General features: G+C 34.9%; 1 protein-coding gene across 5 annotated transcripts in view; it reads right to left on the bottom strand.

Moving 5' to 3' along the window:
- The window catches only part of ANKS1B (ankyrin repeat and sterile alpha motif domain containing 1B), a 1,182,139-nt gene that overhangs the window by 662,526 nt on the left and 503,188 nt on the right, over positions 1 to 16,425 (bottom strand). For all 5 annotated transcript variants that reach the window (XM_061206227.1, XM_061206228.1, XM_061206229.1 and 2 more), the window contains exon 11: positions 12,117 to 12,253. In XM_061206227.1, coding sequence (XP_061062210.1) covers positions 12,117 to 12,253 — 137 coding nt within the window. The remainder of the gene's footprint in view (positions 1 to 12,116; positions 12,254 to 16,425) is intronic.

Raw genomic sequence — 16,425 nt, 5'->3', positions numbered from 1 at the left:
GAAAAAATCAAACCAGAATGGAATTGCTCGGGTCAGCTACAAAGAAATATATCAAATGACCTGGATCATGCTTCCCAAATTATGTTTTGTGGATCACTAGTTGTGAAAAATATTAGTGAGTTTCCAGAGACGGTAGTGGGGGAAGGCTATGAAAAATTCTTCAGTAAAGAAAAGTGTTTAACCCTGTATCCCCTATATATTTTACAATGAAAACCCTTCTTTCCCCAAGAACAATACTCAGGATGAGTACTCCATAGAGATAAGGACATTCTGACTGAGGGGAAGAGGGTAGAACATCTGCTTGGGACTTCTTGACTCATTAGAATATCCTAGATGGATTTGGCAGAGCATTAAGTCAAAAAACTTTAAATGCCCTATTCATCCTATGCTGCTCCCTGGACTATGTATCTACCACTTCATCTAGCTAATTCCTATTCAAATATAAAGCTCAATTTGAGTACCCCCTTCCTAGAATAGTCTTCACTGCCCTTTACCCAACCATTCTCAGTTAATTAATTCAAATATTTATTGAGCACAAATTATGTACCAGGTGCTCTTCTAGGTGCTGTGACTGAGAATTTAATAATAATCATCATAATAATATGATACAGTTCTATTTCTCATGGAATGTTCATTCAAATGAGGAAGAAAGACACAGAACAAATCCACACATAAATGCTAATTCAGGAATGAAAAAACGTTATTAAAAAAAATAGCATAAAGGAGATAGAAAGTAAAATAGTGGCTACTTTATATTCAGTGGTCAGAGAAGGCTTCTTTCATGAGGTGGCATCTGAATAATGACCTGAAGGAAGAAAGATAATGAGCCATGTAGGTCTCTGAGGGAAGGCCATTTCAGGCAAGTCAAGGATGAGAACAAAAAACCTAAGGCAGGAGCTGTTTGGCTTATCTGAGGTAATGCAGGGGAGATGGCCTGGCTGGAGTAAAACGAGTTAGGTAGAGAATGATAGGAGACAGATTAAGAGGTTAAAGAGAGAATCAAATTATATAGGGTGTTGTAAGCCTTAGTCTGAGTGAGATGGGAAGACATTAGAAGGTTGAACAGATGAATAACATGATCTGATTTACGTAAGTCTATCTGCTGATTTGCAAAAGGATGATAAGGGCACAACAATCAGTGCCACAAACAAAACAGGTTAAGAGGCTTTTTCTTTTTCTTTTTTAATATTGGAGTATAGTTGATTAACAATGTTGTGATAGTTTCAGGTGTAGAGCAAAGTGATTCAGTTATACATATACATGTATCTATTCTTTTTCAAATTCTTTTCCCAATTAGGTTGTTACACGCTTTTTCAAAAGTCCACTTAAGAGATGTTAATGGCTTATTCGAAAGTGACAGAGGAGACATGATAAGAGGGTCCTGAGTCAAGACATATTTTGAAAGGAAAGATAGAGGAACAATTTTTAAGCTTTTTAATCTCAGGACTCTTCTACACCCTTAAAAATTGAGAACACTAAAGAGTGTTTGTTCATAAGGGTAATATCTGTAAATATTTAATATATAAAAAATTAAAACTGAGATACTTTTAAGACATAAGAATATACAAGTGCACATTTCATAAGCCATCAGAGCTATGATGTCACTGAACATCACAGTGCAATGATGGAAAACTCCACTAAGTACTGGTGTAAAAATAAGAGTGTAAAAGGCAAAATCTCTTTGTACTATTATGAAAATATCTTTGACCTCACAGATCTTCTGAAAGGGTCTTGGAGACTGCCAAGGGGTCCCAAACCACACTTTGAGGATTGCTGGCCTCTTGGGTTTTCTGTTGGATTGGATGTGAGGGCGTAAGAGAAAGAAAAGAATCAAGGATGGGGTCAAGACTCTTAGCCTGAGCTGCTATTAACTGAAATACAAAGTTTAGCGCTACACATGTTAAGCTTAAAATGCTTCTTAGATATTTAATTTGAGATTTAGAGCCTAGGGTTCAGGAAAGTGGTTGGGGCTGGAATATAAATTTAGGAGTAATCAGAATATAGATGGCATTTAAAGCTCTGGAACTGGACGTGAGTATATAGGAGTATGTGTAGACTGAGAAGAGAAGGGGGTCTGAGGATGATCCGTGGGGAATTCCAGCAATAAATTCCATCAGTGAAATTCCAAACATTATCTGTTTAAAGCAAGTCTCCCTCAGTTGATTAAAGATTCTTTTAGGTCATTTTCATATTCAAATCTCCTCTTATGAGGCCCATCATATGGTAGGCACAGTTGAATTAAATGTTTATTTAATGAATGAATAAATAAAGTAACAATGGGCTCTGTGGTACTTTCAGAGCTAAATTCCACAATTTCAGAACAGCAAAGATCAGGAAATAGAAGTAATTAGCTTCAGCCTCATACATTAGGTACACTATTCATCATGTGGTCAAACAGGTTTCCATGAATTAGAGGCAGAGGTAACTGGGGGCTTTTAACTTTACCCAGTGCAAGTCAATAACAAATGACCTAATAGGAGGGATGAGATTAGATTTCAAATTCTAATCTACCACTTAAGACATTTAAAGTAATAATGCCAACTCTACCTTCTGGACATATTGTTTTTTAAGGAAATTTTTCCCAGAGAATTTTTCATCTATGCATTCTTATTCAGAGTGCCTAGAGATGCTCTAGAGAAAAAGACATGACAAAGAATCTTATCCACTGAGATTTTTATGTATGTGGAAGAAGAAACCTGAATAACACAAAAGAAAAACACCACTTCAATAAGGTCTGCTGTTTGTCAATGGCAATGTGGGCACAAAATTCAGAGAATTATATTTCATGCTTAGAAAAGGAAATGAAAATTCTTTTTACATGTTGAAAGTGTCAGAACAAATAATTTCCCATTTTCCTGGGGGGCAAATTCAGCCAGGATTTCATCAAAAGAAGAGAAATGAGGATAACTAATATTCCTCTGACATGTGATTGGCATGACCTCTATATAGAATGATGGTGATTTTAGTCATTAATGGAAGATGCAGTTCATAGTGGATGCTTTCTGGATGCTGGTTTTTCCTTCCCCTGCATTGGGTCAGCCTGACCCAACACTGAGCCATTTATCTTCATTGGCTTCTCTCACATCCCAGATTTCAGGAGTTTATACTTCCCGTGGCTATCTTAAGGAGACATCTCTAAGGCATGAAGTGCTGAAGGTGGGGATCATCCCATATTTAGCCAGCATCATCCTAAGTAGATTCAAATGATTTAGGAAACTTAAAAAGGCTCCCAAATACGTTACCTAAAAGCCAAAGTTGCTATCGTCAGAGCCAACTGTGGATAAGACAGCGAGAGTGAGAGGTTCATCTCTCGAAGGTCATGTTTCAAAAGTGGGCAAATGTGATTTAATTACCACTCTAATAACAAATTGGGTCACTATAGAGCTTTACAATTTACACAGTGCCATGGCACATATTATCTGATTTGAGCTTTACTATGTCCCTGAGAAGCAGGCAAGGCAAACACCATCCTCACTTTGCTGACAAATTGAGGGTCAGAAAAGTTACACAAAGGGTATGTCACAGAGCATGATTAGAATTTAATTCTTAAAAAAAAGGTACTAAAAGCAAAATGTTACATATGATTGCATAAAATACTTGTCTTTAGAGATATCAATTTAATTGGTCTGGGGGGTAGGGCCCAGGCATTTTTTTAAAAAGCTTCCCAGGATATATATCTGAACAAAACAAAAACACTAATTCAAAAAGACACATACACCCCAATGTTCATAGCAGTATTATTTACAATAGCCAAGACACGGAAGCAACCTAAGTGTCCATCAACAGATGAATGGATAAAGAAGACGGGTATATATATACATAATGGAATATTACTCTGCCGTAAAAAAAAATTCTGCCATTTGCAACAACGTGGATGGACCTGGAGAGTATTATACTTAGTGAAATAAGACAGAGAAAGACAAATACTCGATGTTACCACTTGTATGTGGAATCTAAAACATAAAACACATGAATGTATATAACAAAACAGAAAGAGACACACAGATATAGAGAACAAGCCCTATAATGACCCAACATATTATTATAGTGCCAATTAAATCACATTTGCCCACACTTGAAATGTGACCTTTGAGAGATGATCCTCTCACTCTCACTGTCTCATCCACAATTGGCTCTGAAGATAGCAACTTTGGCTTTTAGGTAACGTATTTGGGAGCCTTTTTAAGTTCCCTAAATCATTTGAATCTACTTAAGATGATGCTGGCTAAATATGGGGTGATTCCCACCTCCCTACCAGTGGGGAGAAGGATGGGGAGGGGCAAGATGGGGGTAGGAAATTAAGAGGTACAGACTACTATGTACAAAATAAATAAACAACAAGGATATATATTGTACAGTACAGGGAAATATAGCCATTGTTTTGTAATAACTGTAAATGGAATGTAATCTATAAAAATATTGAGTCACTATGCTGTACATCTGACACTAATATAATATTGTAAGTCAACTATACTTCAATAAAAATAAAAAGCTTTCCAGGACATTCCAATTTGTTGAAGACTACTGGTTGATTGTTGGGGTCATTGACTTCTTCCTCAAATTTTTTCCTTTCCAAAATGTTCTTTTTTACACATAAGATTATTTTCTATTGTTTTATTATCTTTCTGTTTTCAGCTTTCTCCTCTTACTTAGCTTTGGCTGCAAGACTCCAAATGATAGTATACAGTCTTCTTTGGTTCCCTTCCTCAGGCTACAAACTGTTGCCATCTACGTTTCCGCTCTTCTTCCTTTTTCTAATCTATTATTCTCCTCTCAAACTTCATCATCCTTCTGGAATATCAATAGGCCATCTTGATTATTTTCTCCCTAATGAGTAATTAACATTAATAGACTATTGGAGTTAGGAGACCACAGTTCTTCCAGTCAGTGGCTGTGTAACACTGGGAAAATTATTCAACCTAAGTCTCAGACCCAATCAGTAAAATAAAGAAAAAACACCTACCTTGTAGGGTTTTTATAAGAAATAAATGAAACACATGTGCAATAACAGAAATAAATGGTTCAATGCTCGATAATAAAGATATTTTTAAAAAATTACCTCTTTGAAAAACTTTTTATACCTTATCTATTTTTGCTTCAAGCTAATACAATATGCTATACTCATTCTGAGTTATATGCCTCTGCTTTTTACATACCCACTCTCATTTCTAATTTTAAATTTTAGCATATGTATTCTATAACCCTACAGTGCCCAGTAACATGTTATTCTAGATTTGGCAAGAATTTTATACAACCCCGGTTCTAAACCATTAATAATGGGAGAGATAGTGTGGTTTATTATTAAATTACTTTATTATTAGTTCATTAAGCACACAGAAAGTCCAGGAGAATGGCCAAACAATTTAATTCCCTCAAGTTGAGTTGTCACCTGATGGAAACAGAGTCCATCATGGGTAGGAGTTCAGGAGCAGCTCATCTTCCTGCAAATCATCTCCCTTAGCCTCTTGAGAAAACTGGGCCCTTGACTTTTTCTTTTCTTTGCCCCTCTGGCCTCTTTGTTTCTTCTTGATAGGGTCCCTCCTTAGCTGCAAAAGAGTGTAGCCTGGAACCATTTCATTCTGCTGAATTCTACTTAGGATGGGATTTAAAATATGTGGTAGGATCTGGACAGTACCAGGAGTACCTCAAAATAATCAGAACTTTCAAATTTTCCAAGGTTGGCTTCCTGTTAGTATCCACCTATGTTCATTAAAATATGTTGTTATCATGTTCAACATTAAGCATCTGTTTGAATGATTTATCTGTGATAATGTACTAAAATAGTCTCTTTTTCTGCCTCCACCTTGGGTCACTTCTCAAACATCCTCTTCTCTTACTTTAGATTTGATTTGTGTCATGAAACAGAAGAAAGAAGTGGAAAAACACACCCAGCTAAAACTACCACCGAGGGCGTAGCCCAAGAAAGCAGTACTTTAACAACCAATGCTTTATCCAAAGTGTCTCTTGCATCCAGTAATGCCAGAATGTTTGAACTTTGGAGCTAATTAGATTTAGTCACTCCTTCTATTATAAAATTTAACATTTCAGTCTCCATCATTCATGTCTCTCTAATCAACTTTCAGTCTCCTCTTTCCTATTCTCTACAATGAGGTTTAATTTCCTGCATCTTGAAATGAAAGCAAAACTGTTTTCTTAACCATGCCCATCTTTCAACACAATGCCATAATACTTTCTTTCCTTTTACCACCAACCTATTCAAAAGATTAATCTACAGTCAGTGCATTGCTTTTCTCCAACTCTTCAACTCTTTGCATCTTAAGCTTCTACCTTCTCCACTTGAGGGAATTTGCATTCTTGAAGGTCTTTGCCCTCATAATCAGCAAATAAAGTGACATTTTGATCTCCCTTTTCCTCCATCTCCCAGCAAGTTTTGACAGTATTGACTAATCTCTTCTTCAGTTTTCTTTTCTCCCTTTATATTCATGAAAATGTTTTGTCTTCCTTCTTTATACTCTGTTAATGCTCCGTCTCTCTCTCTTTTGCTAAGGCCCTCTTTCTCAAGTATATGTGAAGAAATTACTTAAACTTCCTTGTTCTCAATTTCCTCACCTATAAAATAGCAATAGTAATATCCATTCCCCCCAAAATCATGAAAATTAAATTATATTAGGTGCTCAACAAATATTAACTTTTTTCCTTAAGTGTAAACATTTCCCAGCATACTACCTTTGGTACTATCTCCCTTCACCATCAAATTCTATAAATGACTATAAAACCTTTAACCTTAAGCTCCTACCTCTCTCACCATAATTCCCCACCAATATTCCAATTTGTATATCATGCCTCACACTCAGTAAGTTTACAAAACTAAATTTATCATGCCACCCTCTCCCTCATCAAAATAAACTTCTGCTCAAGTTTTTTCTATATCTATTAGTATCATTCCAAAATCCCAGCCAACCAGGTATCTTTGACCCCCTTAGGTCTAACCCATCTCTCCACACAGTAATGTTTTATCTAAAATGCCTCTTGCATCAGGTACTATATAAAAAGGATAAAACATCATAACCAAGAGGTACCTAACCAAAAAAATGCAAAGTTGGATTAATATTCAAAAGTAAAAGAATGTATTTATCACTTCAACAGAACGAAAGGAGAAAAAACGTCATATGATCATCTAAATATACGCAGAAATAAATGAAAAAATGGGAAAAAACACTCTTTTATGCTAAAAACTCTCAGCAAACTAGAAGTAGAAGGGTACATACAAGAAACTTATAGCTTATACTTAATGTTGAAATACTGAATGCTTTACCTCAAAGATAGCAAATAAGGCAAGGATTTCTGGCTTTATCCCTTCCATGCACCACTGCAATGCAGTCATAGCAGTAAGAAAAAGAAAAGTCATAAAGATCAGAAAGGAAAAAGTAAGACCATCATTATTTTCAGATGACAGGAGAGAAGAAAACCCTAAGGAAATTATTTTTAAAGGAGCTACTGTAATTTTTAAAAGAAATTATCCAGGTGGCAGGATACAAGGATGATATAAAACTCATTTGCATTTCTATATACCAACAATGAAGAATTGGAAAGTTAAAGTAGTAAACAGTACTAAAGCATTAAGTCAACTCAATGAGGAAAGGAAGGTCTTTTTCCACATAGGAAAAAATGAACCTCGACTCCCACCTCACACCACACAAAAATGATTTGAGATGGATCATAGAACTAAATGCAAAAGCCAGAACCAGAAAGCTTCTAGAAAAAAAATATGGGTACATATATTTATAACCTGGACAAGACACAAAAAGCACTAACCATGAAAAAAAATTGATAAATTGGATGTCACCAAAATTAAAACATTCTGTTCATCAAAAGGTGCCACTAAAAAATACTAAGGCAAAACACAGACTGGGAAAAATATTTGCAGTGCATAAACCTGACAAATGGCTCATATCTTTTGGAATTCATGAGAATTTATAAAGAATTACTACAAATCAACAATTAGAAAATTGAACAACCCCATAAAAAGGATTTGAACAGGCACTTCTCAAAAAGATATAAAATGAGCAATAGCCAAAGGAAAAGGTGCTCAACATCACAAGTCACCAGGAAAATACAAATTAAAGCCATAATGAGAAATCCTTTCATACCCATAAGAATGGTTAAAATGAAAAAACTGTAAGTGTAAATGTTGGAGAGACTGTGGAGAAACTGAAAATCTCAGATATTTCTGTTGGGGATTATAAAATGGAACTACTACTTCGGAAAACTCTTGGCAAGTTTCTTATAAAGTTAGCTACTCATTTGCCCTACTACCCAACAATTCCACTCTTTGGTATCTATAAGAAAATGTATGTATTTACAAATACTTGAACATGACTTCAGAGCATATTCATTCATAATAGCAAATAACAGGAAACAACACAAGTATCAATCAACAGGAGACTGAATAAACAAGCTGTACTATATTAATCCAATGGAATACTACTCAGTAAAAAAAGGAATAACATGAGTGAATCCCCAAAACATCACACTGAGTGAAAGAAGCCAGACCTGGACATACACAACACACACACACACTCTAGGAGTCCACTTATATAATGTCCAAGAATAAGCAATTCTAAACTATAGTGATAAAAATCAGAAAGAAGTTGTCTCTGAGGCAGGAATAGGGGCCATTGATTGGAAAGAGGTATGAGGTATACCTCTTTTTTCTGGGGGTAACACCAATGTTCTATATATATCCTGCTTTGAGTGGTGGTTACACCTACAAACACAGTTGTCAAAATCCATCAAACTGTATTGTATTCTTCAATTAGGGGAAAAAGATACTTTCATCAGGAGAACTTTAAAAAAACAAAGCCATTACAAGGAACTATAATTATTTAGTAGCAAAAAACAAAAACAAACTCGTATGTCAATAGACCTACCTAAATTTTTTAAAGGTAATATTTTTTCAAGTATTTCAAGTATTTTTTCAAATTTAAAAATAATTTTATTTTCAAGTATAAGTAAGTGAACCCAGCCTTGTGAATTCATCTAAACAGAGAAACTCAGGCTTGTGGGTTAATATACTGTAAAAAAACAAAGAGAAGCCAGTAGCACATAAATCTTTCAGGCTCTATGAATTGAAAATAGAACGTTTCACAATCTGGAGAATTTTAAGACATGAAAGAGCCCAAAGAAGCAAAGGTAAAAAGATCAAATACAGGATGCAGAACTAACAGCTATGACTTAATGAGTTAATAAATATGCCAAATAGAATCAAATTCAACAAAGCACCGCAAAGTCTATAGCTTCCAAGTAATTAATACACCAATCAGAAATACATGAAATGTATAATCACCTCTACCTCATACTGAAAGCAAGAACTTGGTTACAATGGATATTCTTCATTTATAGTTATGGAAAGTAGACTAGATAAAGGTATGCATCAGGCAAAGGAGACGTAACCTAACTTGCTCTATCTAATCAGTATCTATTTGAAGTGAATAAGATGAAAAGTCCTGTTTTTATCTCTCATCTATTCTATATCATTCTTCTCACAATAAGACTAAAACACATCTGCTAATGCTCAGGCAAATAAATGTAAATTCATGAATAAGAGTTGCATTTATACTTTTATTTTCAAGGCCCATCACCAGTTTTAAGAGTGAAATGATCATTTCAACCGTGTTATTAATTTCTAATTAGTAAATGGAAAAAAAAAGTATTTGAATACCCACAAGTCAATCAAACCACATTCTTGCATTTCCAGACAGAAAAGCCAGGAGAATTAGCAAACACTTCAGAGGGTTAAACCTATGATCAAAGTATAGGCTCTTACATAAGTTAACTAATAATTATTTTTTCTTTGGAACAGTAGCTCTTGACAATGTTCAATCCCTGACACACCTGTGACTTGTCAAAACACACCAGGGAGTCCTCTATTCTATCCATCTAGCTGTCCCCCATCCACACCCTCTAGTCTCTAAACCCTTTCCTGAAATCACATGTCCTACCCCAATACTCTTTCATAATTACTTTCGCTTGAATTTTCTATTCCCTGCTCTCTACAGTGAATGAGGAACCCCAGGAGATCAGGACTCATGAGGAGAAATAAGTCTCTGAGGTGAAAGAAAGGGTAGCCCAATTGAGGTTATATTCTTTCCCAATTATATACCTTAGCTGTTATTGTTCTATAACATACACACGTACAGGCTGCATTGGTTCTAATTTAAATACTATCAGACTTAGTTTCCTGACTTTCTCCCTTCATTTTTCCTTCCCTAAATCATCATTATAACATCTAAGAAAGGAAAGCGGAGTCAGTTACCTTCATACACTTTTAAAAATGGACAGAACCAAGGAATGGAGTCAAATGGAATTTCTGGCTTTAAAACTACCTCTAGTTTTCTTCAAAGTTTACTAAAATAAGTTAAAATACAACAAAATAGAATATGCAAAGGAGGATTCATGGAATAAGGTCCTGTAGAGTTGATGAGATTATGTAGAAAAGAATCTGTTTTTCATTCATTGAATGACCAAATGCATTTACATTAGAGAATTTATATTGGTATAAAGATAAATATGTTTAGTAATAGATTTTATTAACATATATAGGGCAATCTCCTGCATAAATAGTTTAAAATGCTGAAAATGTAATAGCTGCACAATAACATCAGAAACACCTTCATCTAATGAGAAAGCCAATGATAATAAATGTGATATTTAGCATCTAAATCTAAGTTTAGTGAGGGTTATTTCTTGAATTAATGAACTAGGTCAAAAAAAAAAAAAATGAACTAGGTCAAATTCCCCTGAAAAGGAAGAGGAATTATTGAAGACATTTTTCTCCTGCACATATTGGGACATTGTATGAAATGTTACCTATGCCTATGAACCTGTAAGTTTTAGCCTCATAAAGATGTAACAAGCTATACAACCTAATGAGGATTTTTCTACCCTCTGAACAGGATTGCAGGAGACAATTATTATACCAAAGAAAGGAAAGAAACTTCCAATCAGTTGCACAACTTAGCCCCTTTGGAGTGCCAATATCCTTATCCATAACACTAAAATTTACATTCCCTTGGAACTGATAAAGGTTAAACAAAACAATTTGTATGAAAGTGTTCTATAAGCTGTAGTGGATATGTAAAGCTTAAATGCCATTTTACTGATGAGGATGATGATTGTAATAAAATAATCCAAAGTAAGTTATGGTAAAGAAGGTAAGATATTAAACAAATCACTGCTCATTTAGACCAAAACAACCTTAAAAGACATATTTGTTCTGCAAATTGGCTCAAAGTATTCGTTCATACTATGTATCTAAGTAGATAGTGAATGGCATTGATCTGATCCAAAGTTCCCCTCTCTTGGATTTTATGAGGCCCATTCAGAATGAGCCAGGTTGAGAACATCACCAATTTCATGTTCTGAGTCCATCTGTTGGCAAAAATATAATGCAAACAGCTTTATAAGTGCTATTTTCAATGAAATATCACAGAACAGCTTGTCCCAATGATATTTCTAAAGCTTGCCTGCAAACCGCCTACTGGGAAATCCAACTGAAAGAGAAGGGGGAAGAGAAAGAAACCCATACAGAAAAGTGACAGGAATGGAAAAAAAGAACAAAGGGTAAAGAGACCAGCCAGAGGAAAGTGAGCACTGGAGGAAAATAAGGAGCAATGAGAGGTGCAACATTAAACACAGACAAAATTAGTTTGAAGCCATAAAGAACTGGAAAAAATATGTATATATAAACAACCGGGGTCGAAGGACAAAGAAGTGATCACAAACAATGCGGCATATCCAGAGAAATGAAGACAAAAGGAGAAGGAAACACCAGAAAACATGTAGCAGCTCAATAATTGGAGCAAAATTATTAAAATGTTGTAAGAGAAAAATGACGTGAAATAGCCATTTTTTGTAAGCATAATTTGTTTTTTCATGTAATATACAAATTCATTTTTCCAAAAGCTAATACAGATTTCAACGTCTATCATCAGCTCCAAGGGAAGGAAACATTCTCTTCCAAGTCCATTCTTTTAACCTGAAAATCCATTTACTTATTATAAGATAGTCCAGGCATTGCAATATAAATGGTGCACATGCACTGATTCAAAAATGAAATATATTATAGTGCAGATGATGTCATGCTGGGCACTTACCTGGGGTCGAATGACTTTTACAATATTTTTGAGGGCAGTGTCAGGGGATGGAGGTGAGCAGTCAGGTGTTGGGCCTGTGGAGCTGTTTCTATGGTTACTAGTTCCTGGAGCAGTAATTGCTACCTCAGAGGCATTCTCTGTGAATAAAAATAGAACTGCCATGAACCTAATCACTCAGTTTACCTTTTAAGACTTGAAATTACTTTAGTAAACATGAATTGAGATTTCAACTTAAAACTGGTATTAATTACAAGATCATAATGAGGAATACACTCAGCAGTATATTTTAAAAATAATGTTTATTGAATGCTTTGTTTTCTTTTAAAATGGTAAATACCTTCCCCTGTAGAAATGTTCCAAGAAGGAAGAATATTATTATTTAATTCATAATGATAGATCATCCAGCATAATTGTTAAGACTGCCATTATACGAATGACTAAAACCTTAACTAAAAAAATATGTCTTTTATATGATTGGACTAAGTTTTCTCCATAATATTTCAAGTGAGTATTGATCTTTATTAAAAGGAGAAGTTTCACACCTCCCTGATTCATAAAACCCCAGTTCAAGGCTTCTCAAAGCATTTTCCCCAGAAATCCCTCAAACTGTAAAAAAGCATCCCAGTGAATTAAACTTGATGAAAAAATATTGGCGCAAAATAGTTTTATAATGTAGACAAAAACAAAACTATCACTCACAGATAAATATATCTTCCTATATGGTCAAAACTAAGTGAATGAAATTTCAAAAATCCAAAGTAATCTTCCCTTATGTTCAGTATTGGGGGAGCAGAAATAAAGAAAATGATGACTTAAAAATCAGCAACGTGTATAACATTTTCTTCTTGAATTTATATCAAAACAAAATAAGATCAAAGATGTAGTTTTAGAATGTTTAAAATACTGGGGAAAGGATGGAAAAGGTTCTGTAAATAACTCCTGCTAGCACATAGAAGTTATATTATTTTAACGACAATTTGGCAATCCTCTATGACTTTTTATGGAAACTGTTGTAAGCTCAAATCTTCAAAACATTTACTTCCTTGTTATGTTTTTAATTAGTCCCCAATAATTTTCTGTCCTAGACAGTTAGCTGAATTGACGTAAAAGTGACTAAGACTGTGAATTCATTAGAGATCAGCAAGTTTCTCTGTTCCATGGCCATTGTCTACAATCCCAAGTGAAAAGCAATAATTTATTAAGGCACCCCTTGCTCATAAAAAGTGAGGGGATGAAACTTTACCCACCACATAAAAATATAATTTAGTCTCACTGAGGAATACAGACATAGGCTCATGAAACAAAAAATCCAAGTGTGACACATTGAATTAAATAGATAATTCATAAAATAAGTCTTAAAAGCTTCCAGAGCTCACTCTTGATTCGGGTTTAATATATATAGTGGGGTTTGCATAAGCATCTCAAAAATAAGCCAGGTTCTGAAAGACGGTAGTTTGTGGGGGTGGTCTTCTGAGTAGGCTAAGGTAGTATGAGTAACCACTGAAACAGAGACAAAACATCAGCCAGCAAGAATGACAAGATGCGTTCATTCTCTCTAATTTGTCCCTTCCTCCTTTCATTCATTCAGTCATACATGTAAAAACATTTATTTGGGGTCAATTATGTATTAGGTATTATGTTATGTTCAAAGGATAAATTGGAAAAGAATTTCTAGCCTGGGGTTAGGAGGTATGGAGGGATGAATAGGTGGAACACAGTGGATTTTTAGGGCAGTGAAACTATTCTCTCTGATACTATAACTATGGACATATGTCACTATACATTTGTCCCAACCCACAGAATGTACAGCACCAAGAGTGAACCTTAGTGTAAACTATGGACTTTGTATGATAATGATGTGTCAATGTAGGTTCACTGGTTGCAACAAATGTACCACTCTGGAAGGGGATGTTGATAGTGGGGGAGGCCATGCCTGTGTGGCAGCAGGGAGTATATGAGGAATCTCTATACCTTCTGCTTGATTTTTCTGTAAACCTAAAACTGCTCTAAAAAATAAAGTCTAGTAAAATTTTTTAAAATCTCTGCCCTTGAGAAGTATGCAATCAAATGTGGCATCAGACATGCAAACAAATTATAATGCAATATAACTTGAGAGTTGATAACAGATAAATGAAGCATGGTGAAAAAGCAGGGGGAGAAGAAATCAGACTGTGGCTGGGAAGGAAGATGGTTGTGAAAAGCTGCAGTTTTCAGGCAAGAAAGCTGGGACAGAACACAAAACATGAGGGCATAGAGGTGGAAAGAGCATAGATGAAGCTGGTATTTTACATTAGGAAGAAGTTGGAGCTAAGTTTAGATAAGTAAAAGAAGGTTTATTATTATGTTAAGTTTATGCTTAATTCTGTAGGCAATGAAAAATATTGAAGATATTTAAGCAGAGACTGGCATAGTAATGATAATAATAGCTAATGGTTATTGAGCATTTATTATGTGCAGGGAGCATGTTAAGTTCCTTTTACTTACTGAAGCTCATTGAAATAGCCTTAAAATAATTCTTTGAAGTAGCTTCTATTACTACCATTCCCCTTTTACAGAAAAGGTAATCACAAAGTTATATTTCCAATAAGTGGAAGACAAGAAATTCTAGATTGATGGCACATTGCCCTTCTGCTGGTTAGCATGCCATAGGTATGCAAAAGTGACTGGAAGGGGCAGAGCCTGAAGACTATTGCCATAGTCAAGGTATGGGCAGTCTCTACTTCTGAACAGAGTTAACCAACTCCACAAAAACAAAGTAGAACATGGAGACAATAAGAAAAAAATAATAAAAACAGAAAATGTCAACCATAAAAACATCCTAGGGTACACTTGTGTGTACTATATGGTATAATACCTGGAAGCAAGGAGATCTGTTAAGACCAGTGACCCAGGATAGATCAGGGCATTTGCATTTGAGTTGGTGATAAGTGGTTGGATTCTGGATGTATCGTGAAGGTAGACTAATAGAATTTCTTGATGTGTTGGATACAGGGTAGGAGAGAAATAGAGAGGGCAGGCATGACTAAGGTTTTGGGTCTGAGGAACTGAAAGGATGTAGTTTTGATAAGCAGAAAGAGGAAAGACTATTGGAGGAGCATACACTCCTTACCATATCACTTCAAATATTGCATCTACCTCATTTTCTCTTTTCTCTCCTTTTGGACTCCAGTGAAATAATGTCAGACTTTATTCTCCTTATCATTTATTCTCTCTTTTGTACTTTCATCGTTTTTCTCTCTGTATTGCATTCTGAATAGTTTCTTACACTCATTTTCCAGCTTACTGGTTCTTTCTTCAGCTGTGTCTAGTCTGCTATCAAACCATTTTCTTACTTTCAGTTATGCTTTTCAGTTCTAAAATTTCTATTTGGTTCTTTTTCAAATACATTGATCACCATTTAGCATTTTCAATTCCCTAACAACATTTTCAGGCTTGCTTTTATTGATTAGAAACAGCAAGTGGTTTTGTTTTTAATCTGTCTGATAATTCCAATATTTTAAGTCTTCATGAATCTGTTTCTGTGTCTCTGTTTCTCACTCATGGTATCCTATTCCACTGTCTGTTTCATCTTCAATTCTGTGCTACTTTTTACTCAACTTTTTGTTAGAATAAAATATACAACATTAAATATCGCTCTTTGTCTTTTAGTAAATATTAATTCAAAAAAGCATCCAAACTCACATTCTAATACCAGATGCTGGAGTCTGTGGAAAACTTGCCTGTTCAACGTTAGACAATTCATTTAACTGCTATGGATTTCAGTTTTTCTTTAAAAACGAGGATTAATAACTACATTCTAGGGTTTATGTGTGCAGAAAAAGGTGAGAGAACACAAATGAAAAATAACTAGCACATAATCAGACATAGTATGCAGTTAATAAATTTGAGTTTCCATTTTCCCTATTAAACCAAATATCATCAGAATTAAACTAAAATATAGAAGAGGAAAGAAAATCTAGAGGGAAAAGCAAGAAAATAAATAGTAATACTTTGTAGGTAATACATTCTAGACTAATGACTGTGAGTACTTGGGTAGGATTTGAGACCAGTATCTTTTAGCTATTAACACAAATTGGTAGGGACAGAATTTTAATTCCAGAAATAAGAGATGATCCCTTGAGGAATGATTCACTGCAAGGGCTGGCCCTGTTAAGTGATTTTGCATCAAAGCCAGAAAAAACTGCTGGGTAGTCCATGCAGACTATAAAGCAAAAGCTTCTTGAATGTTTCTTGTAAGTAATTTAATACATAGTACAAGAGAGTGGGTAATCAAGTGCTAAATTTAGAAAAGACTCTGTCTCCATCTTCT

Source organism: Eubalaena glacialis, chromosome 11 (assembly GCF_028564815.1).
Source record: "Eubalaena glacialis isolate mEubGla1 chromosome 11, mEubGla1.1.hap2.+ XY, whole genome shotgun sequence".
In the NCBI taxonomy this organism is placed as follows: Eukaryota; Metazoa; Chordata; class Mammalia; order Artiodactyla; family Balaenidae; genus Eubalaena; species Eubalaena glacialis.
The sequence above is the reverse complement of the archived record's forward strand: the minus strand, read 5'-3'. Positions and strand labels throughout refer to the sequence as shown.